The sequence below is a fragment of the Chelonia mydas genome, chromosome 8, assembly GCF_015237465.2.
Source record: "Chelonia mydas isolate rCheMyd1 chromosome 8, rCheMyd1.pri.v2, whole genome shotgun sequence".
Classification (NCBI taxonomy): domain Eukaryota; kingdom Metazoa; phylum Chordata; order Testudines; family Cheloniidae; genus Chelonia; species Chelonia mydas.
Genome location: NC_057854.1, coordinates 86,277,600 through 86,299,602, shown reverse-complemented (window position 1 = coordinate 86,299,602; position 22,003 = coordinate 86,277,600). Strand labels below are relative to the sequence as shown.

The 22,003-nt window shown below is 40.9% G+C and overlaps 1 protein-coding gene across 5 annotated transcripts; it reads left to right on the top strand.

The window, feature by feature from the left end:
* The first annotated feature begins 93 nt into the window (after positions 1 to 93).
* Positions 94 to 20,811, top strand: LOC102929332 (methylcrotonoyl-CoA carboxylase beta chain, mitochondrial). 5 transcript variants are annotated; one of them, XM_037906800.2, is made up of 13 exons: positions 94 to 230; positions 1,475 to 1,813; positions 3,175 to 3,371; positions 5,529 to 5,707; positions 7,023 to 7,103; positions 10,072 to 10,250; positions 11,805 to 11,997; positions 13,815 to 13,906; positions 16,111 to 16,267; positions 17,137 to 17,259; positions 18,221 to 18,369; positions 18,710 to 18,791; positions 20,483 to 20,811. In XM_037906800.2, the coding sequence occupies exons 2-13, from the start codon at positions 1,479 to 1,481 to the stop codon at positions 20,564 to 20,566; spliced, it is 1,851 nt and encodes a 616-aa protein (XP_037762728.1). In that variant the 5' UTR covers positions 94 to 230; positions 1,475 to 1,478; the 3' UTR covers positions 20,567 to 20,811. The 5 variants fall into 5 exon arrangements, with proteins under 5 accessions (XP_037762728.1, XP_043408550.1, XP_037762727.1 ...); XM_043552615.1 differs by lacking the exon at positions 94 to 230 and adding an exon at positions 299 to 715; XM_037906799.2 differs by lacking the exon at positions 94 to 230 and adding an exon at positions 331 to 515.
* The last annotated feature ends 1,192 nt before the right edge of the window (positions 20,812 to 22,003 follow it).

Here is a 22,003-nt window from a genome sequence, read left to right as displayed (position 1 = left end):
CCTCAGCTGGGAGAAGTACAGGGCCTATGCCCCACAGCTGACCAGATATGGCCCCACCCTCGGAGGACCCCGCGGGCAGACACGGGGGCGGGATCCTGGCAGTGACTGGCGTGGGCAGGCCCCGGAGCGGTACTCAGCGGGCTGCTCGCCCAGCAGCTCTCCCCTGGCGCTGGCGGGGCGGGCAGCGCGGGCGGAGTCGCTCTCTGGGGCAGCGGTTTGGGGCTGCTGAGGTAGGAGGCCCAGGCGCGAGTCCCCGAAGGCGGCGGGGGGAGGGGCCGCGCCCCAGGCCGGCGGGGGCCTCACTCCAGGAGTTCCGAGCGGGGGCGGGGCCTGGCGGGGGCGGGGCGGTAGGGCCCGCCCGGACCGGACTCTGTGACTTTCGCTCGGAGCGAAGCTTTGCTGGGGGCGGGGCATAGCCGGGTCCTGCTGCCTCTCAGAGCCTGGCTCCGAGCTCGCTGCGCCGCTGGACCCAGGGGCCCGCGAGAGGGTCTGCGGGCTCCCCTCCACCCCGCCCGGTGCGTTCTCCGGCCGCCCCCTCACGGCGCCCGGCCCCGCCCCGCCTCGGCTTCCTTCCCCGCCGGGAAGGCTCTGCGCCATTGGGGGAGAGCAGAGCAGGTGCCGCGGAGACGTGCCTGCTCCCGCGCCCTGAATTCAGGCCCGGCTTCTCCTGCGGCCGATTCCCGGGGGCGCTGGGCCCCCGGCAGAGCTGCCGTGGGTGCGGGCGGGAGAAGGGGGCGGGGTGGTTGATCCAGGCTGGTTCAATTCCCTGCATTGCTCAGATTTCCTGTGTGGTGGGGCAGCTCCTAGCTGTGCAATGGGCTAAGCCAGTGCCTGGCAGGGTTGTGAAGGCCTCAGCTCTGTGGGGTGGGAGCCACATAGGAGTGGCCGTAGGGGGTCAGACCAATGGTCCATCTAGCCCCCTGCCCTGTCTCTGGTAGGGGCTAGTGTCAGGTGCTCCACAGGGAAGGATCAGAACAGGCAATAAAGTATGTAGAAGACATCCAGAAAAGCAGGCCCCTAGTGCGGAGCAGGACTAGCTAGCACCCTGTGGTTACTGGTGTGTAAACAATGTAGCTTTCACACCTACCCACTTCTGAATAACTGAAGGCTGCTTCACACCTGGGAGTGAACGTTTGCAGTCACTTGGGGGGTGCCTGCTCTGCCACAGATCATTCGTGCAAATCATTGGAGCCTGATTTTCAGAGGTGCCCAACACCTGCAGTTTCAACTGTAGTTTTTAGGAGCTAGGGATGCTCTGTAATTCTAAAAATAGTCTGCTATTCAGTGAGCATTTAGTTCACTGGTAAATGTTAAATAGATCAAAAATAACTTGAATTTAGACTTTCAAGGCTCAGCATTTGACAATTTGTGTCATGTAATGTGGTCTGCCTGTTAGTTTTTACCCTTTCAGTCGAGAGATCTGTGAATTTGAATTCTGGAAATAAAAAGCTATTTCTCCTTCTTTAATTCTTAGGGCCATGTGGAACAATATCACTGCATGCTCACTCTGGAGACCCTTTCCTAGCTTCATGTCTTCAAGAATCCAAACCTTAACTCCTTTATTCATAAGAAATTATAAGGACTTCTGCAAAGACAGACAAACAATATGGACGCTACAAAATAGTCTCTGCCAGGTTATGAAAAAGACTGTCCCCACATTGAAATGTAATATGTTTCCCCATTGTTTTGTAAGTAACAAAGCAAGATACGGACAATATACAAAAACCTTCCCTGTTTTAGATGGACGTATCCCTTCTGTATGTGAACATGTGTTTGAAGAAAACTTAAGGAATAGTGAGGCATGTATTCAAAGGTAATTGGCCATTTTTGTAATCGTTTGGCAACATTAGTATGCACAGAAACTTGACTATCCATGTAGTAGCCTATAGATAGCTAATTAAAAAAAGAATCTAGACATTAAGATTTGTAGCAGGTTTTTTACTACCTGAAAATTGTAAATGGTTCTTTTGCTGGGGCTTATGGACACAACCTCTTTGCAAGGTGTTTGCTCAGCGTTTCCAAATGTCAACCCACTTACGTAGTTGCCTAAATATCAATTGAGGTGTCCAGTGTTAGGCACCCAAATTTAAAACATTTAGCCATGCTGTATTATTTTGCATATATTACTAAAAAGTAATTTTGTAGAACTTCATAAAATTTGCCGTGTTTAGTTTTGAAAGCAAAGGTGGTGGTGGTGACTCATACGTTTTCAAACTCCAGTGAAATAGTAGATGACAGTTATCTCAATTAGTCGTGATTCACTCATAAAAGGAGGAAAGTGATTCATTTATTTTATGTATTTGTCCTTAAGGATTATGTGGCAACAATTCAAAGGTCTTTACTCGTATGCTCCGTAAGCAAAACTATGTAAAAGATATGGTGCCCCCTTGTGGTGGTATTTAAATAGTTACTTACAATTCTTTGCTTTTTCTCATGAGACATTTTAACATACACAGCGGTACTTACCCTGCAGGAAACCACAGTAGAAATACGAATTATTCTGTATATTATTCAGTATATTGTTTGGTTAAACAATGCTTTTGGTTAAAAGTGACACTTGCAGTTGAAAATGTATATTTTAAAAAAGTTTTACTTAACTTTTAAACAGATGATTTCAAAAAGCAAATTTACTGTTCACCATTTATTCTGTTTCTTATTTACACTGTTCTTCTCTGACAGAATTAGGCTAGTCAGATTTAGTTTTGTGAAAGTACAATGCTGAAATGTTCACTTGGTGTAAAACGTTCTTTCTGCAATGGAGTTGGACATTAGTTTTTTTCCTATCTGTGCCAATGGATAAGCTGTTTTCAGCACTTGTTGAGGGGAGCCAGGGAAGAAGCCAATGAATAGTTCCTTTTTCTAGAGTAGCAGAACTCTAAAAGTAAGGCTTGCCAAAAACTGAATTAAGGCTGGTAAACTGTGATAATCAATATCTGCTCTGCAGTGAAAATTCTAATCAGCAAGTGCTCGACATCTCTCAGGATCAGATGCTTCAGCTGTGACAATCAGTAACTGCTCAGTCACTTATTAATTCTCCATAGATTGAGCTGTCTATACCGCTGATAATTTGATCCCATAAGTAGTTTAAAACATTTAACATTGCATGTATATTTCAATACCAAGGAAAAGACTATAGCTATTTTTCATTAAATTAAGCTTTGTTTTTGAAATCAGATATTCAGAGTTGCTTTGCAAGGTCAGTAAAGGAGGTGGAGAGAATGCAATCTTGCGTCATACTCAAAGGAACAAGAAGTTGCTTGTTCGTGAACGCCTAAGAATGCTCCTCGATGATGAAACTTTTCTTGAGCTGTCCCCTTTTGCAGGCGTTGATTTGCCATACGGCGATGTCCCTGCAGCTGGATGCCTCACTGGTAAGATTTGTGGCCTCTATAGTTGGTGTAATGGGCTGCCTAAAACTTAAAATTTATCGTTATTGTATTAATCATATTTCTATAGCCTTTTGCATCTGGAGGGTTTAAAGTACTTTGCAAACAATAATAAATTAAGAGGTGGTATTATCTCTATTTTATAGACGAGGAAACTGAGGAAAGAGAACTTAAATCTAAAGTGGCAGAGCTAGTCCCTTTGCACCATGGATGGGCAAGAGAGTGAAATGCCCCAAAGTGTAGGGTTTCCATTGGAGTAAGAGGCTCAGATTGGCCATAATCCATCACTGTAGACGATGGAAATTATTTCCCAGTAATAAATCACGATAATGATGCTAACATTCTTGGAGAACAGCTTAGTAAAATCTCACTTTTTTGCTGATTTTAATTTGTTTATCAAGCAAAAAAATTAATCTTAATATTTTAAGAGTTAAATTGAAGAACATTATTATTTTGTATCACCCGTTAACTTTTATAATTAATGCTAAATAAAAGTTGCCGACTTTTAACTAGAGGCTGCCCAGTCAAATTAAGGGAGCTTGAGCCACTGAGTGATTAACACAGGAACTGTGGCTTTCGTTAGTGAGTTGTTCTCAAACTATCAACTTGATATTTGGGTTCTTTCCAGTAGGTATTCAGAATGTATGACCAATTACGCCTGTGTATCACTATTGAACTCGGGCATCTCTTTGCTGCTGCTGTGACCATCCAAAAAGTGTCAGAACATATTCATGTTCTATAAATAAGTATTCACTTACAGTGAAATTCACCCAATTCAGAGGCCCTCACAAGCCCTTGTGTGCACAAGCCCTTTGTTTAGTGCTGTTACAGGGAAACCTTGTCACGGGCACCCTACTTATAGCCATCTTCATGAGTACAGACACAACCCGCTCAGGTTTCCCTCCATCCACCCATGGATCTCTCAGTGGCAAATTCAAACCCTTTCATTCATGTAAAGTGCCACAGCTCAGAGACCCCTCATAGTGAAAACCGTTCCTCTGAAAACCCTGAAGTAAAACAAGGTAGCAACTCTTTAGTCCTGTTCAAAAGTCAGTGTTCCCAGCTCACCCCCTAAGAGTCATTAGGCTCTCTGTCATAGTTCCTTTTGCCCCTGTACCAGGTCTCCACTCTCCAGGTCATGCACTTGTGTGCGCCAAGAATTGCTTCACTCACTTTTCACACCAACTAAGCTGGTTCTTACCCTCGTTCCTAGGGGCCTGTGCACAAGCTTTCCTATATGTTGGCAGGATTTCCCAGCTCTAGTCAGTTCTCCTCAGTACACATCACAAGCAGAAAAAAGTTATTGCTGTCTTTCAGGTCTTCAGCCGCTTTTCCTTAGGTTGTTCCTGCCATCTGTTCTCAGGCAATTCTTACCTGCCCTTTCTGTCTCTCCCTAGGCTGCAGGTGCCTTCTCTCAAGTCTAGTGGTGTGGCAGCTGACTAGTCACAGGTGCATTGGACCCTGCTCCCCCTTAAAGGATCCAGTCATCCTATACTTAGGGTATTATGTGGGCCTCTCCACTGGGGAATTTTTTCTGTAAAAACTTAAATGACCCACATTTGGAAGGGTGGTGAGCTAGCACATACTCTTTTACATGAAAAGGGAGTGAAATGAGATGAATGCTTGGGGATCATCAGTTCAGGGCTTAGTGAATGCCTTCTGATAAAATAATTTGCCTTGTTGCATTTGAAAGTGCAGTTCTGTGGTGAAAAGCAGCTGGAAGAATGGTATAATGAGGTTCCATATTTACTGTCTCACTGATTCTTTATCAGATTTTCTCAGTTTTTACACAGATTTTTTTTCCCCCTAATTGCCTGTCCTGCAAACTCATCTGGAGAGCTGGGCTCGCTCTTCATGTAATGTCAGTAGCAAAGATGTTTCAGGTCACATTGTTTTCATCTGTACAATGCCATTAGCCTTCACATTGTAATGCTACAGAGTAGGAGGTGTATTCTCCATACAGTATCTGTGGCTTCACTGGCATAGGGGTAAATACTGTAGAAAGCCTTACTGACATGCTGCTACTACTGAAAAGAGTAACATGCACGTTGACTTCCTTGTTTAGTGCATGGAACTGTTGCAAAATGTCTACACTTGGGTTATTACAGAGCCCTTGATCAATGTCTGTGGGCTCTGTTTCAGGAATTGGAAAGATCTGTGGAATCTGGTGTGTCTTTATGGCAAATGACGCAACAATTAAAGGTGGGACCATTTATCCCATTTCAGTGAAGAAACAGCTAAGAGCTCAACAAATAGCAATTCAAAACAAACTTTTATCGGTATATCTAGTTGACAGCGGGGGAGCCTTCCTACCACTACAGGTAATAATGGAAATGGCACATTGTATGAAAATAGCCATTTTTTATCTGCATCAGATTACAGGCAGTCCTCAACTTTATGAAGTTCGACTTATGACGTTTCTGAATTGACACTCTGATTCAACTTACAACAATTGGTTTTGACTTTATGATGCTCTGTCCCGCAATGGAGTGGATTTCGGTTCCAAGTTATGATGTTTCGACTAATGACGCAGTTGTAAATCCGAGGACTTCCTGTAATTTTTAGAAGTGAATCTCGTTGTTATGCTTTTTTGGCTGGCTGACTTTAACTTTTGTCCAAATCACACTCTACGTGAACTCTGCAATTAAATCAGAGTCTAGGAGATGTTTCTAACATCCAGGACAGTCGAAGTCATTCTGACTGATCTTGCATCTAAGCGAAGCCAACATGATCAACATTTAGAAACTCAAGTGTCTACATGGAAACAAATTGTGGACTCAGCAAACACTGGGAGCTCAAGTGAAGATCCCCTGGGTCTTCAGTGTGTTTGAGTTTGTATTTTCAGTATGAAAAAGTTTTGCAAAGACAAAGTATTTTTAATATAAAGTTTGTATTAATAATGCAGAGAAAATTGATGATAAATAGGCCCCTTAGTCTCCATTTTATTTTTTTCTCCTTGCTGTAATATGAGGAAGAGGGTTTGCAGAGGTCATTTTCACTGCATAGAATTCAGGTTTCTGCAAAGAATATGAATACTCTTAGTACACATGACTTCTGCTGAAAAGCTAAAGCTGCGCCACCTGAAACATAAAGCAAAGCTTTGTAGACGGTAACCATCACTGAGCCAGTTACTGAGTCAGCAGGAGCCCTGTATGATTAAAGCCGCATCTAGTTTAATTCTGAATCCAGAAATTGCATTGAAAACAAAGGACAAAAAAGAAACTCTGTTGAATTCATTTCAGAAATATACAATGAACATGAGATCTCCTATTCCCTGGTTTTAAGTCTGTGCCCATGTATCTAATGAGAAATGGCTTCTGTGCCCCAGATGTCCTTGAATTTGAATAGATTGCCCTTTCACAGAACCAAGATCTGTGACTTCTCTCTGCCTTGTGCTGCACAGAAGGCCTAGTCATTTTTGTTGAATTAAGTTTCAGGTGGGCAGTACATACAATCATAATGTATAACTTTCAGATACTTTTTTATTCTCTATTGTAACAGTGGTCCTCTATGAATCAGATATGCTGTGCAACTTGTTTGTTTTTATGTTTGTCAAAACTAAAGGCAAAGTGTTGGCTTTTTAAAATAATGTTGAAACTCTCTGGTAAAAATGTTGTCTTTTCTCTGCATTGTTAGGCAGAACTCTTTCCTGACCAGTCTCATGGTGGCCGAATATTCTACAATGAGGCAATAATGTCTGCTATGAAAATCCCTCAGGTACAATGTCATATTGGATCTGTATATAGATGGCATAGTTGTTTCAAAGCTGAGAGTTAAACTATGAAGTTCTTGAGGGAAGTGGCGGTGATTAAGTATGGATTAGTGGGGATGATCTAAGGCTAAAGGGGACCTAGGTCAACCAAAATATGGGGACCCAAATCTGGGTGTCGACAGCAGATTAAGGCTTGGGATTCTAATCACTGGGAGTGTGTAAGTGAGTTGGAAGCGCTTGTGGGGTATGTGAATAGTATGGCAGGTGAAGGACAGGGAGTGCTGAGAGGATTTGGCAACTAGTAGGAGGTAGTTAAGGCTTTTCTGCACCAAGGAAACAGCTGGTGCCCTATTCTTAAAGATAGGGTTCTGGAACTTCTTCCTAGTTAGCTAGATGATGGGGAAACATCTGACTCGCAATTCATTTTTAGGTGCCAAGAGACTTTCAAGGATGGCTGCCTAAAACTTAAAATTTATCGTTATTGTATTAATCATATTTCTATAGCCTTTTCCATCTGGAGGGTTTAAAGTACTTTGCAAACAATAATAAATTAAGAGGTGGTATTATCTCTATTTTATAGACGGGGAAACTGAGGAAAGAGAACTTAAATCTAAAGTGGCAGAGCTAGTCCCTTTGCACCATGGATGGGCAAGAGAGTGAAATGCCCCAAAGTGTAGGGTTTCCATTGGAGTAAGAGGCTCAGATTGGCCATAATCCATCACTGTAGACGATGGAAATTATTTCCCAGTAATAAATCATGATAATGATGCTAACATTCTTGGAGAACAGCTTAGTAAAATCTCACTTTTTTGCTGATTTTAATTTGTTTATCAAGCAAAAAAATTAATCTTAATATTTTAAGAGTTAAATTGAAGAACATTATTATTTTGTATCACCCGTTAACTTTTATAACTAATGCCAAATAAAAGTTGCCGACCCCAAAAGTTGCTGACAGCAGGGCTGCAGAGTGCTTCCTGCGCAGCCACAGGCTGGTGACACCTGATCCCTGCAGGCACGAGGGCGGGGGGTGAGTGGGAGGAGGCTGTGCTCCTTATTGTTGAAGATGAGTATTTTTTTCCCCTTGATTTCATTGTAAGCTGAAATTGACATTTATTGACATTTGTCAGTTTAATCAAATCCTGCCAAACCTACACATAATCTGTAAGATTCAGCAACATTACTATTGCAGAGAGAGTCAGTGTTACACTCATTAGAACCTCCTGTTCTTTGTGTATTTCCTGGTGCACACACCTAACCTTCTACCGTTAAAAACAAATCTACCACTGGGGAATAATGAATGAACATGTTTAAAATAAAATATATAAAAATTATTGGTAATACAAGGTCTTGGGCCAGGATACAGTCATATATTCATAGATTTTAAGGTCAGAAGGAACCATTATGATCATCTGGTTTGACTTCCTGCACAATGCAGGCCACAGAATCTCAACCACCTACTCTTGCAATGAACCTCTCACCTATGTCTAAGCTATTGGAGTCCTCAAATCATGGTTTAAAGACTTCAAGCTGCAGAGAATCCTCCAGCAAGTGACCTGTGCCCCATGCTGCAGAGGAAGGCGAAAAACCCCCAGGGCGTCTTCCAATCTGCCCTGGAGGAAAATTCCTTCCTGACCGCAAATATGGCCATCAGCTGAACCCTGAGCATGTGGGCAAGATTCACCTGCCAGATACCCAGGAAAGAATTCTCTGTAACTCAGATCCCACCCCGTCTACCATCCCATCACAGACCGTTGGGCCTATTTACCATGAATAGTTAAAGATCAATTAATTGCCAAAATCATGTTATCCTATCATACCATCTCCTCCATAAATTTATAGAGTTTAATCTTGAAGCCAGATAGGTCTTTTGCCCCCACTGCTTCCCTTGGAAGGCTGTTCCAGAACTTCACTCCTCTGATGGTTAGAAACCTTCGTCTAATTTCAAGTCTAAACTTCCTGATGGCCAGTTTATATCCATTTGTTCTTGTGTCCACATTGGTACTGAGCTTCAGTAATTCCTCTCCCTCTCTGATATTTATCCCTCTGATATATTTATAGAGAGCAATCATATCTCCCCTCAACCTTCTTTTGGTTAGGCTAAACAAGCCAAGCTCCTTGAGTCTCCTTTCATAAGACAGGTTTTCCATTCCTTGGATCATCCTAGTAGCCCTTCTCTGTACCTGTTCCAGTTTGAATTCATCCTTCTTAAATGTGGGAGACCAGAACTGCACACAGTATTCCAGGTGAGGTGTCACCAGTACCTTGTATAACGGTACTAACACCTCCTTATCTCTACTGGAAATACCTCGCCTGATGCATCCCAAGATCGCATTAGCTTTTTTCACGGCCATATCACATTGGTGACTCATAGTCATCCTGTGGTCAACCAATACTCCGAGGTCCTTCTCCTCCTCCGTTATTTCTAATTAATGCGTCCCCAGTTTATAACTAAAATTCTTGTTGTTAATCCGTAAATGCATGACCTTACACTTCTCACTATTAAATTTCATCCTATTACTATTACTCCAGTTTACAAAGTCATCCAGATCCTCTTGTATGATATCCCGGTCCTTCTCTAAATTGGCAATATCTCCCAGCTTTGTATCATCTGCAAACTTTATTAGCACACTCCCACATTTTGTGCCGAGGTCAGTAATAAAAAGATTAAATAAGATTGGTCCCAAACCAGTCCCTAAAATTACTTGAGAAAAAGCTTTTGTTTTGTGATTGCTAATCACCTAACTAATAATGCTCCCTTTTAATGTTCTTTCATTACATTAGAATTTAGCAGCCAGCTAATTTAATACAATTTTAAAATAAAAGACTTGTTTAGAAAGTTTTGGGGGATGTTTAGTTTGGTGCATAAAGATCATAAATCTCAAAAGTCCCTAAAATAGCTTACTACTACTATTATTACAATAGGGTCCCTGTCCAAGCATTCTCCTTACTCAAATGTCTTGCTTTGTCCCCCAGGTGGCAGTGGTGTGTGGTTCTTGTACAGCTGGGGGTGCCTATCTTCCTACCATGGCAGAGGAAACTGTGATAGTAGACAAAATCGGTACTATGTTTCTTGCTGGACCCCCTTTGGTTAAAGCTGCCACAGGAGAAGATATCTCTTCTGAGGACCTAGGAGGAGCCAGTATGCACTCTAAGTAGGTACAGTGTTTATAAAAAATGGGGCCCAAATAATATGTTTAGTAACAAAAGATATGCCTGATGTCTGCAGTGACAGCACACTGTCTGATCCTAAAGATAGGAAGTATGTCTTGAAAACACATTAGAAATGATACGTAAGTGACTTTTTAAAGAGCCTTTTTGCACATACATGGGAGTGCAATAGTGCTAGAGATACATTCATTTAAAAAGAACCCACCAAACATATAATGTAACGTAAGTGTATAACAGCTAAGTATTGTTATAATTCTTTTAATTTCGTATTTTACTATTTCTGCTCAAACAATCTCTCCATTTCAGGGCCTGCTCCTCAGATCTTACACACCTGACTTCATTAGGAATTCAATAAGAACTCCAGGATCAGGCCCATAATTGCAACTTAGCCTCACCCAGTATCTGAGGAGGAAGAAAGCTATTGATTTATTTACATTAGCGGAGAGGAAGGATGGTCCAGTGGTTAGGCTGCTAACCCGGGACTAGGGAAACCAGGGTTCACTTCCCTGCTCTGCCACAGACTTCCTGTGTGATCTTGTGCAAATCAGTTAATCTCTGTGCCTCAGTTCTCCATCTTGCAGGGGTGTTGTGAGGATAAATGCATTTAAAATTTGTGAGGCACTGAGATACTATGGTGATGGGGGCCAGATACATACCTAATTTGGAGGCATTAAAGTATTTCACTGCAAGAAAGAAGCTGGATGCTTGTAAAAACAGCTGGAAACAAGGAGCCAGCTTTTCTGCCTCTACTAGTAATCCTTGCTCCCTGAGAGGAAATGTGAGCTGAACTCAGAAGGGACTAGAGCATCTAGCAGGACAGTTTCAAGTATCTAAACACTTCCTTATTATTTTTCCATGTAAGAAATTGCTGTTGTTGCCAAAAGAATGTTTTTGCAGCTCCAGATAGGAGGGAAGGTGGGTTCTGTCTTCACTGTGCTCTGCATTGTAGACATCTCCACTTCTCCCTGGGCTTGGCAGACTCAGAAACTGTACCCCAGAGCCTGCTGGGTTGGATGCTGTGATTGAGCAAAGATTAATCTGAAGGTTTTGGGTATCCCCTTGCCATTCAGATAAATGGGACCGTGCAGTATATGAAAAGTTGGTTTCTTTATTTCCAGTCCTGAAATGCTGCTGGTGTAAAGAAGTTGCAAAAATTATTTTTCTCTTTATCATTTCAAATGTTGTATCCAAAATATATTGAAGATGAGTACAAAAGCTTTTTCCTTTAATATAGCTAACCATCAAAGTAGTAAAGGGAGAAATTCTCTCCTCCCCTCTCCACTGTGGATCTTTTGTTGTTTAGACTGCAGTTGTTCCAGGCACAGCACTTCCATTCACTTACGTGAGAGATCTGCACCTCAAGCAAGAACAAAAATGCACAAAGTCCTCAGTGAGTCTGGAAATCCACAGTGCAAATGATAGAAGTGATTTTTTTCCTCTTTAATCTTTAGCATCAGTCCTTAATTTTTCATTAATGTAGTCTGATGTCCTGAACTTTCATTTTTATTATGTATTTCTAAAATGTCATTGTCCTTCAGAGTCAGTGGCTGTGTTGACCATTTTGCATCTTCAGAAAAGGAAGCGTATGAATGTGTTAGAAATATTATCTTGACGCTAAATTATGAACTTCCACCAGAGGAAACTTTGGAGTATGATGATCCTCTGTACAGTGCTGAAGAGCTCCTGGGGCTTGCACCACGAGGTTATAGCTATACTCTACATATAAAACTGGTAAGGAGGACAAATGCTACAGTAATTCACAATTTTTAGGTGTCTGCTTAATCCAATATCTGCATATTAAAAGACAGCATGCTACCTTTCTTTGGAGGATTCCTTTGGGATGATTCCTCCACATGAAATACTCAGGTTTCAGAGTGGTAGCCGTGTTAGTCTGTATCAGCAAAAACAACGAGGAGTTCTTGTGGCATCTTAGAGACTAACAAATTTATTTGGGCATAAGCTTTTGTGGGCTAGAACCCACTTCATCAGATACATGGAGTGGAAAATACAGGAGCAGGTGTATGTCAGATTTATGTCCATTTATTCTTGTCTCACATATCTGACATCAGGGATCAAAAACCAGTAGGAGAACTCTTCAGTCTCCCTGGTCACTCAATAACAGACCTAAAAGTGGCAATCTTCAACAAAATAACTTCAAAAACAGACTCCAGGGTGAAACTGTAGAACTGGAATTAATTTGCAAACTGGGAGTGGTTGGGTCATTATAAAACCTAATTTCCCCAATACTAATTTCTCCCTACTGTAACTCACATCTTCTTGCCAACTGTCTGAAATGGGTCACTCTCATTACCACTTCAAAAGTTATTTTTCTTCTCTTGGTATCCTACTGTCAATTGAATTGTCTTGTTAGACTAACCTTCCACTTGGTAAGGCAGTTTGCATCTTTTCATGTATTTTTACCTGCTCCTGTATTTTCCACTCCATGCATCTGATGAAGTGAGTTCTAGCCTACGAAAGCTTATGCCCAAATAAATTTGTTAGTGTCTAAGGTGCCACAAGGACTCCTCATTATCTATGAAATACTCAGTGTTGCATATTATTGTTGCCAAGGACCTGACTGCTATGTCAGCTCCTCTTTCTGTCTTGAATATATTTCAGAGTGTAATGGCAAAGGTTCCTCGTGGATGTGTAAAAAAACAAAAAGTTAAACGCTTTGTAGAGAGTAGAATAACTGCACCAAATGATTCTGGAAGTACTACTCCTCCCACATGCCTAGGCATGTAGAAGCTTGGAGTGCTTCAGAATCCATGCACTTTGCATCTTTGTGGCTGATTTAAGGAACTGCAAATCGTTGGAAAATGGTTTTGATGCTTGTTGTCCATTTCCCAGTAGACAAAGCTACACATCACAGAAACCACTCCTACAACTGACACTAACTTGCACCCTTGCTGGTAGTCTCAGTTGAGAGGCCAAGGAATGAGTGAATTAAGGAGTCTGACTCCCTCCCATCCTCTGGCGGTCCCTCCAGATCAGACACATTAGTGGGGCAGTGTGTGGAAACTTGGACTGTCACTCCTCATGTTACAGGTGGTCTGTGGATATACAGAGGATTTTGGTCTCCAGGGATATTAGTCCAGCATCTTTTGCCAGCAATAAATTCTAACAATTCAGGGGTCTTGGCTTGATTTCAAAATGGTCCTCTTAGAATACACCTGAAAAATTTATGCACACGTGTGGTTTAGTGCAGTGTTACTTGTGCACACAAACCAGGTAATTGCACTCAAAAGAGCCTTTTTTTGCTTGTGCAAATGTGGGTTTTTGGTCATGTGAATGACTGCTCACTTTTTAGAGGCCAAGTTTAAAGTTTGTTTCCAGGTAGCAGGTAATCAAGTACTAACAAAAGTTTGTTTTCATGCTCATTGCATATTTTTAGATTTAATAGATTTTTAAAGCCTGAAGGACTATTATGATCTACTCTGAGCTTCCGAATAGCACTGGCTGTAATTTCTGGTTGGACAGAGCGTAAGTTTAGAAAGACATCCAATCTTGATTTAAGTTTCTGATGAAAACAAGTAATTTCCTTGTAGATTTTGAGCCGTCTGATAGATGGAAGCAGGTTCCAGGAATTCAAAGCTGAATATGGAACAACATTAGTAACGGGATTTGCCCATATGGAAGGGTAAGACTGCAAGAGTATATTATAAAAAATTCAGACTCTGTTGGTAAAGAAGCTTTTGTATCATTATTAGGTCTTTTAGTATGTCCAATTAAAAAACAAACACTTTAAGTTAGAGTTCTGGATGGTTCAAGCGATTGATAATAAGATAGCTCTAGTTAGCCTAACATTTTACCTCTAGATTCTGAATTCAGACTTGGCCAGGTCAGTAGTGGCTGAGAGCCATTACAAGATGATGGCTGGTCTGTGGCCTATATGAAATGAGTTGGTGATTCAGCCCAGTGTCTAGGTGGACAGGTGTCCACATCCCAATTGGTACTTTGCTGACAGTCTCAGCAGATTCATTAAGCAATGAAAAGGCTTGGACACTGAACCTCTCAAAGTGGCCCCGTAGAGCAGGGCTCAGGTATATATAGGTGAGGCAGTGTGAGTGACCTTGCATTGCCAGTTCCTGTACCGTGCCACTTCAGTGGATAAGAAATTAACAGCCTTAGAGGATAAAGTACTCTGGCACATTTTACTAGCACTGAATTCACTCATAATCTTTAAAATATCAAAATAAATATTTTAGGCCCATTTTGTGAGTCAGAGTAACCTGATAGCCCCTTTCTCTTTAATAAATGTTAAGTTTATCACTAAACAGTGCTAGAAGATAAATCATTTTGCTAAAATTAATATAGCATGCTACTCTGCTTAACAGTCAGGTTAATTGATTTTCCTCTGAGACAAGCTGAATATTTGAGACACACATTCCATTATGCTGAAAAGACAAATTATACAGCTGAGTATATTGGGCAAGTATATTTTGCTTGCTGCCATTAGCAGTTTGAGAGTTTGTCAAGCTGAGACCATTCATAAGCAGCCATCTTTAGAGTTACTAGTATTTACTGGCCTTGTGTGTCCTGTTGAATTTCTTATTCAGACTCCCTGCTCTAAACAAATCACAGCTTTGACAAGCGTAATCTTCATAATAAACTAGAAATCTAGTTTAAGCTTAGACTTGCAGCTGTTGAGTGTATAACATATTACAGAATGTCCATTATCACTGCAGAAGGTACAGAATGCATTGTAAAGCATGTTTGTTTTTCTTTTAGCTGCACAGTTTATCCTTCAGAATCTGAGTAGGATTTGCTCATGAATAAACTAGAAAGAAATAATAATCACAGCCTGATCTTTTTTCTGGCAACAGGAATTGAAGCTTTGCCATTCAAACTGGTCCAGCCTGCCCTTCCTTTTTTTTTTTTTTTTAAACCATGTAGAGCCCCAAAGTCCTAACCCCATTAAGCAGCATTTTTGGACTAGCATTTAGGACATTTAATGAAGCAAGTCATTGTTAACTAAACAATATAAGTTGGATGTGGGGAAGGAGAAAGTGGTAGTAAATGAATTTCTAATCTATTTTCAAGCGTTTCCAAAGCGACCAGCGCTGCATGAAAACAGGGCTTTCAGTTAAAGCACCAAGATTGACCTCTTTTATGTTAGACTCTGTGTGATCTGGTGCTTAAATGCTCAGTATGTGCTAAAACAGACCATGTTAAGTTATCAGATACATTCAGTGCATACTTACCTTGTGATCTTGTTTATTTGGAAGCACAAACATACATGGCAGGCTTCTGTAAAGTTGAACCTTAGAACCAACACAAATGTTGATCCTGATTAAAATGTGTGGTTTTGAATGACATTTTATAGAGGAGGCAAATTTGACATGTTTTGTTTGACATAAACATTGTTTTTAAAGAAACTGTTCAGAAATAAAAAAGCTTTTCAAAAACATATTTGGTTTCAAATGTAAATAGGGGATAGTGGATGTTAACTAGACGCACATTGTATGTCACACTAAGTGATGAGGAAGAGAGTCAGGACTCCTGGGTTGCATTCATAACTCTGCCCACTATCTCACTGTGACTTTGAGGAGGTCACTTAACATTTCTGTACTTCATCTAAGTTTATTTATCTGTTAAATAAGTATGACATTACCCTGCTCCACAGGGATGTTGCAAACTCAGTGTTAATAAAGCACTTTGAGATGCTTGAATGAAGGCAGCGTGCAAGTGCAATTTGTGTATTATTTTGAGTGTCTCTTGAAGCTGCTCCTATAGGACTGATGCTAGTAAAGCCGAATATTATTTTTGTTAGTTTACTACAGGCAACACTCTTACCAATCTCAATCTACAAAAATGAAAGTGTTCCTATGTTTGTTTTGTTAGACACCTAGTTGGGATAGTGGCTAACAACGGTGAGCTGACTCATGATGCTTCTCTAAAGGGCAGCCACTTTGTACAGCTGTGTAGTCAGCGATGCGTTCCTATCCTGTTTCTTCAGAATACTGCTCCACATGCACCAGAGCCAACAAGTCTCTCACAGGTATGGCACCGTAATTCAAGAATGAGAATGTAGTTCCCAGTTCTTGTCCTGACTCATTTTTCACGTTGACAAAGTCTCTATTCATTTTGTTAAGAATCACAATCTTTGTTTCAACCTTACTCATTTTGCTGATAAAACCAACTAGGTTCTTAGGCATTTCATGCTTAGACCTAGACTCTAGGGTCACCATTTCCCCCTAGTATTACACTCATCCACATTCTCTTGCTTTAGCAATGCTATCCATTAACCTGGGGTGGCAGGGTGTCCAGCCTTCACTGCTCGTAGTAAGTTAGCACTCAGTGCTTTTCATCTCAAAACATTAACTAGTCAGTTCTCACAACAGCCTTATCAAGGAGGTAATGAAGTATTATCTCTATTGTACAGATGGAGAAACCAAGGCAGAGAGTTAAAAGTTACTTGTCCAAGGCCACAGAGAGCATCGGGATAGGTTTAGCCCTAGGTTCTATGAGCAGAGAACTCCTCTCTCTATGCACCCATTTCTTTCCTAGCCCTACTCTTCCTGTATGCCCCTAGCATTTGGGATCAAGCCTGGTACAGCCGCAGTGCATCTGAGCTTTACTAGCCTAGACAGAGACAAAGTCACTGCAGGATCCAGGGCTTATGTAGCAAAGCAGTGCTCCACTACCAACATAGGCTATAATTATTTCACTGATTTATGGTTTTATGGCCTATGCTATATTACTCACTTTTGTGCTGTGCTCTTCCTGATTTATTTGTTCTGAAAACATTGATCACTTAGAATTTTATGCAAAGAAATCTTCAGATGCTTTATAAGTTTGGTTAGGATGAGGGGAATCTAGAAAAAATATTTAAGAACTAAACTGTCTTCATCTGTATTTTAATTTCAGGCAGAGGATCACACCAATAGATTAAAGGCACAGGCCTCCATGATGGCTGCAGTTGCTTGTGCTGCTGTGCCCAAGATAACCCTTGTAATTGGTGGCTGTTACGGGAATGAAAGTTATGCCATGGTATGGTTAATATGTTGGGTAATATTTGACTTGTCACAGGTTTCCATCTGGTTTAGCCTGCCATTGGCACACACGTGTAGTTCCATTCATTATTGTAATTTTAAAATAGGAGCTGCTTCATAAAGTAACTCTAGTAAGTTTGGTCCCTATCTGTGAAAGCTGGGTGTCCGTTCTGAAAGTTAATTCATGAAACTGCTCACACTAAGGATCAAATGCTGCCCTTGTTCCTCAGCTGAAGTTTATTAGTCTCAGTGATCAAGGGTCATATGTTTCTTAGTGAATTGGAAATTAGAAGTATAAGAAAATATCATTGGCAGCGGGGACTACTTGGACACTTAAAGTTAAGCATGTGTATAAACACAGTTACACACTGATCGGTCAACTCACATCCTGTAAGGTGCTGAATGACCTGAACTCTCATTGAACCCAATGAGAGTTTAAGTTGTTCAACACCACCTTGAGCCAGGTCCTTTAGCATGACTTTAACGTTTATAACATGGATACGTGCATTTGTTTCAGTTAGGCTCAACAAACTAAGTTAATAGTCACTATTAGTTATTTAGGCCAGAAATTATATATATATAAAAATGTAAAAATATTGTTAATGCCTTTTTATATGTGGATATAAACAAAGACATTTTAAAAAGTGCAACAGAAAAATTAAGCAAACACAGATCATGCTAAAACTTGTAATTTTGGTTCATACCTTTAAAGTCGCACATTATTGAAGGGAATGTGATTAATTCCGTTTAATATGTTGAAGTGTTTTAATTGATCCCTATAAAGACTTGAAAGAATTGGTTTAAGTCTGATAGGGATCATGTGCCGAAGGAGACCTTAAAAACACACCTTAAAAACCATTAAATTTTGTTCTTCAGGGACCTGATTGAATCATCCTATGTGAATGGCTCATTTTAAGCTCCTGGAGATTGAATAGTGTGTCTCACTTTCTTTCTTTAAGTGTGGGAGGTCATTTGATCCAAACTTCCTGTTCCTGTGGCCTAATGCAAGAGTTGCCCTTGTGGATTCAAGACATATTTCCACATTCCCACAAGCTAGGGATGATGACTGCATAGGAGATGACTCAGAGTTAAAGCATCTAAAAGACAAGTAAGGATTGAAAATAACCCCCTTAATTATGTTTATGATTAAATTAATTTCATTTTTTTTTTTTTTAGTTTTATCTTCCAGACCAACACACCTACTAAATATCTCACCAACCAAAGCAGCTCTACCTTGCATATTTCCTTTGCATGTGGAATTACTTAGGGATCAAATTCTGTCTGTAGATATATACTGGACACCCACTGATTTCTATGGTAGCGTCACACATGCATCCCAGAGTAGGATTTGTGCCCTATTTACTTTTGCTTCTGTTTCTCTGCTTTGACTTGTCAAGTGAATTTCCTATTCTGGAGTTTTAAAACTTCTGAAATACTCTCTTATCTAGGCTAGACGAAGAAAGCAGTGCATTTCACTCCTCTGCTCGACTCTGGGATGATGGCATAATACTGCCACAGAATTCTAGGAAGGTAGGCTTTTTCCTTACATTAAATGCACATGTCCACATAAATCATTCAGGTTCTTCTCACCTTTTCTCTCCATGCCAGTCTATCCAAAATGCTCCTGTTGCAGTCCTCTTCCATTCTGGTTGCTTTGATCATGGAACCGCCTTGAATTCCTTAATTGGCTTTAATCTCCTTGACGTTTCCTTTAAGGCCCTATATAATCTCGTCTTCACCTACATCTCCACTTTTTAGGGATTGAGGAATTTAAAAAAAAAAAATTCTTCCTAATCCTCTTTCCTTGTGCTGCATTTTTCTTTCTTCTACTCTTGGCTTCTAATTTGCCCCTTATTCTTGGAATGGTCTTCCTGTCTTACCTGCTGTGCATCCACTTATTCAGATCTTTCCTTAAAACCCTCTACTTCCCTTTGTGCCGCCTCACTATCTAGATTTCCTGGATACATGTCCCCTGTCTTGTCGTCTTATTTATTAATAAATATTTCTTTAAGAGCCTAGTGTTCTCTATACTTTGACACAGTAAGCTCTTTAGGGCAAGGATTTTGTCCCACTGATGTATATTTATGGTACTATATAAGTGATTTTTAATATTTTCTTTAGCATTTTGTGGAAACTGTTTATGGGAGACTGATGTATCTTTCACATATTTGAGCTCACAGACACACATAAATACATCTGTCTAGAAATTAAATTTGGAAAGAAAAATGCACAGTAATCAGGGAGCTATCCATACCTGCCTTCCCAAGCAATTCCATTGGGACACCAAAGTTCATTTTCCTTGCAATTCTGAGCAGTCTTTTTACTATACCATGTTGCCTCTTACCCCAGTTCTCACTCTGAGTTGCAGATATCCACCTAAATGGAGAAATGTGTGCTCACATCTAAGCCTGACTAATAGGCCTTTCTGTGGTAATATGCTCTATTAGTGGTGGGGTGTTTACTATTAAAGCAGGAACAAAAAAACCCTTAATTTCAATAAACAAGAGAAAAATATGTAGTGAACTTTGGGAAAAGTGTCTTTCTATATCAAACTGTGCCAAACATGATCTGAGTTTCTCGAAATCAGTATATTTAGAAAAATCAATCACATTCTAATATAGAAATTGTAATTTCCTTACTTTAATATTGAACAAATGAAAGGATCATATTTTTCAAGACAAAAACTGGACAAGGTATTGATCCATGGGAGACCAAGAAAAATTATTTTCTAAAAGATTAAGTCTTGAGACAAGGAGCAGGATAGTCAGTTCTTCTGTGCAATTGGGAATACCAGTAGTGCAGAGTTGTAATGACATTTGGATTGGATGATCAGTCTATCACTCCAGGGAAATGTGTGTTGGTCAAACAAAAGGGGTAGGGCAAGATAGTATAATAATCAAAAATGTACACTTTTGTCATTAGTTACTTCAAATTAATAATCTTTCTTCACAGTTGCCTAAAGTAGAGTGACATCTGTTTGCTCCACACATTCTGTTGAGCTCCCAAGGACATTTCTCCCTCTTTCTTCCCCCAGCAAAATATTGCTCTATTTTTCTTCTACGTGTGCATATGTTAGTTTTTGACAATTAATCATTTTTAAACATCAGTTCTATGAAAGAGATAAAAACAAAAGCATTATCTGAGTTTCTAAATATAATGTAACTTCTAGTATTCACAGTTTCTGGAAGATTAATTGCTTATCCGGTTTTCTCTTTCATCAGGTGATTGTACAGTGCTTAACAATTATGAAACAGCAGAAGTACCAGACTGCATCTCTGCAACGATACCCCGTTATCAGACTGTAATCAAACTGCCATTGGCAAATAATTGGATTTTTAAGAATGCCAAAATACAATTTTTTAAATGGAAGTGATTTTCTAACCGTTTGATACCTTTAGTATAACTTGAATTAGTTCTAGAAACTGTCAGTATACAAAAAGGAAGCTCAGATTTAGGTTTGTATTTTGATCCCTGTTGCGCTAGCAAATTTGAAAATTATACTGTATGAAAAGAACAAGGAAAATGCAATTAATAAACTTTTGGATCTTGACACTTGTTCTGTGTAATGAAGCAAACTCCTTTGTGCAAAAACTATTCTTGGGTTATTAACATTCACACTTTGTATATGAAATGTAAGAGCAAGCTGTAGTTTCTCAGTCTACAATAACAAAACAATTAAAAGTAATAAAAATTGAGTGGAAGCTGATACTAAAAATAAAGGCTTTACTCTTCCCTGCATATTTGCTTTAAAGTCACTATACCAAGAGTGGGCAAACTATGGCCCAGGGGCCGCATCCAGCCCTTCATACATTTTAATCCGGCTCTTGAGCTCCTGCTAGGGAGCAGGGTCCAGGGCTTGCTCTGCTCTGGGGTTCCAGCTGGGAGCATGGTTGAGGGCTCCACGCAACTCCTGGAAGCAGCAGCATGTCCCCCCTCCAGCTTCTAAACATAGGGGCAGCCAGGGGGCTCCACACGCTGGCCCAGCCCCAAGCACCACCTCCACAGCTCCCATTGGCTGGGAACTGTGGCTGATGGGAGCAGCCTGGCTGCGTCTCCATGTAGGAACCAGAGGGGGTTGAGGTAAGTACCAACCAGAGCCTGACCCCCTCCCATACCCCAACCCTGTGCTCCAGCCCTGATTGCCCTCCAAATCCCTCGGTCTCAGCCCAGAGCACATTCTCCTGCACCCCCAACCCCTCATCCCCAGCCACACACTCCTCTATAGCCCAGCCTGGAGCCCCCTCCTGCACCCTGAACTCCTTATTTCTGGCCCTGCCGCAGAACCTGCATGCCCAGCTGGAGCCCTCACCCCCTCCCACACCCCAACCCCCAGTTTTGTGAGCATTCATGGCCCACCATACGATTTCCATACCCAGATGTGACCCTTGCGTGCACTATACTGTCAAACTTCTTAGCATTCATCAGTGTAAATAGGGGCTGAAGGGATCCTTCTTGCTTCTGAACTAGTTTGTTGTGGAATTATCTTTTATGATACACTATAAATCTGCATCACTGTGAGTCTGATCCAGTGCCCTCTAAATGTAACGGGGGTCTTTCCATTGACTTTTAATAGGCCTTGGATCAGACCACATTCAGAGATCTAGTCTCTCCATACTGTTGGTAACATTTAGCCAGTGCTAGGTGTTCAGTTAGTTAAAAGAGACACAGTGAGTCAGCAAATAGGGCACTGACCTGGGAGACAGGAGCCCTGGGTTCTGTTTCCAGCTCTCCTGCCTACGTGG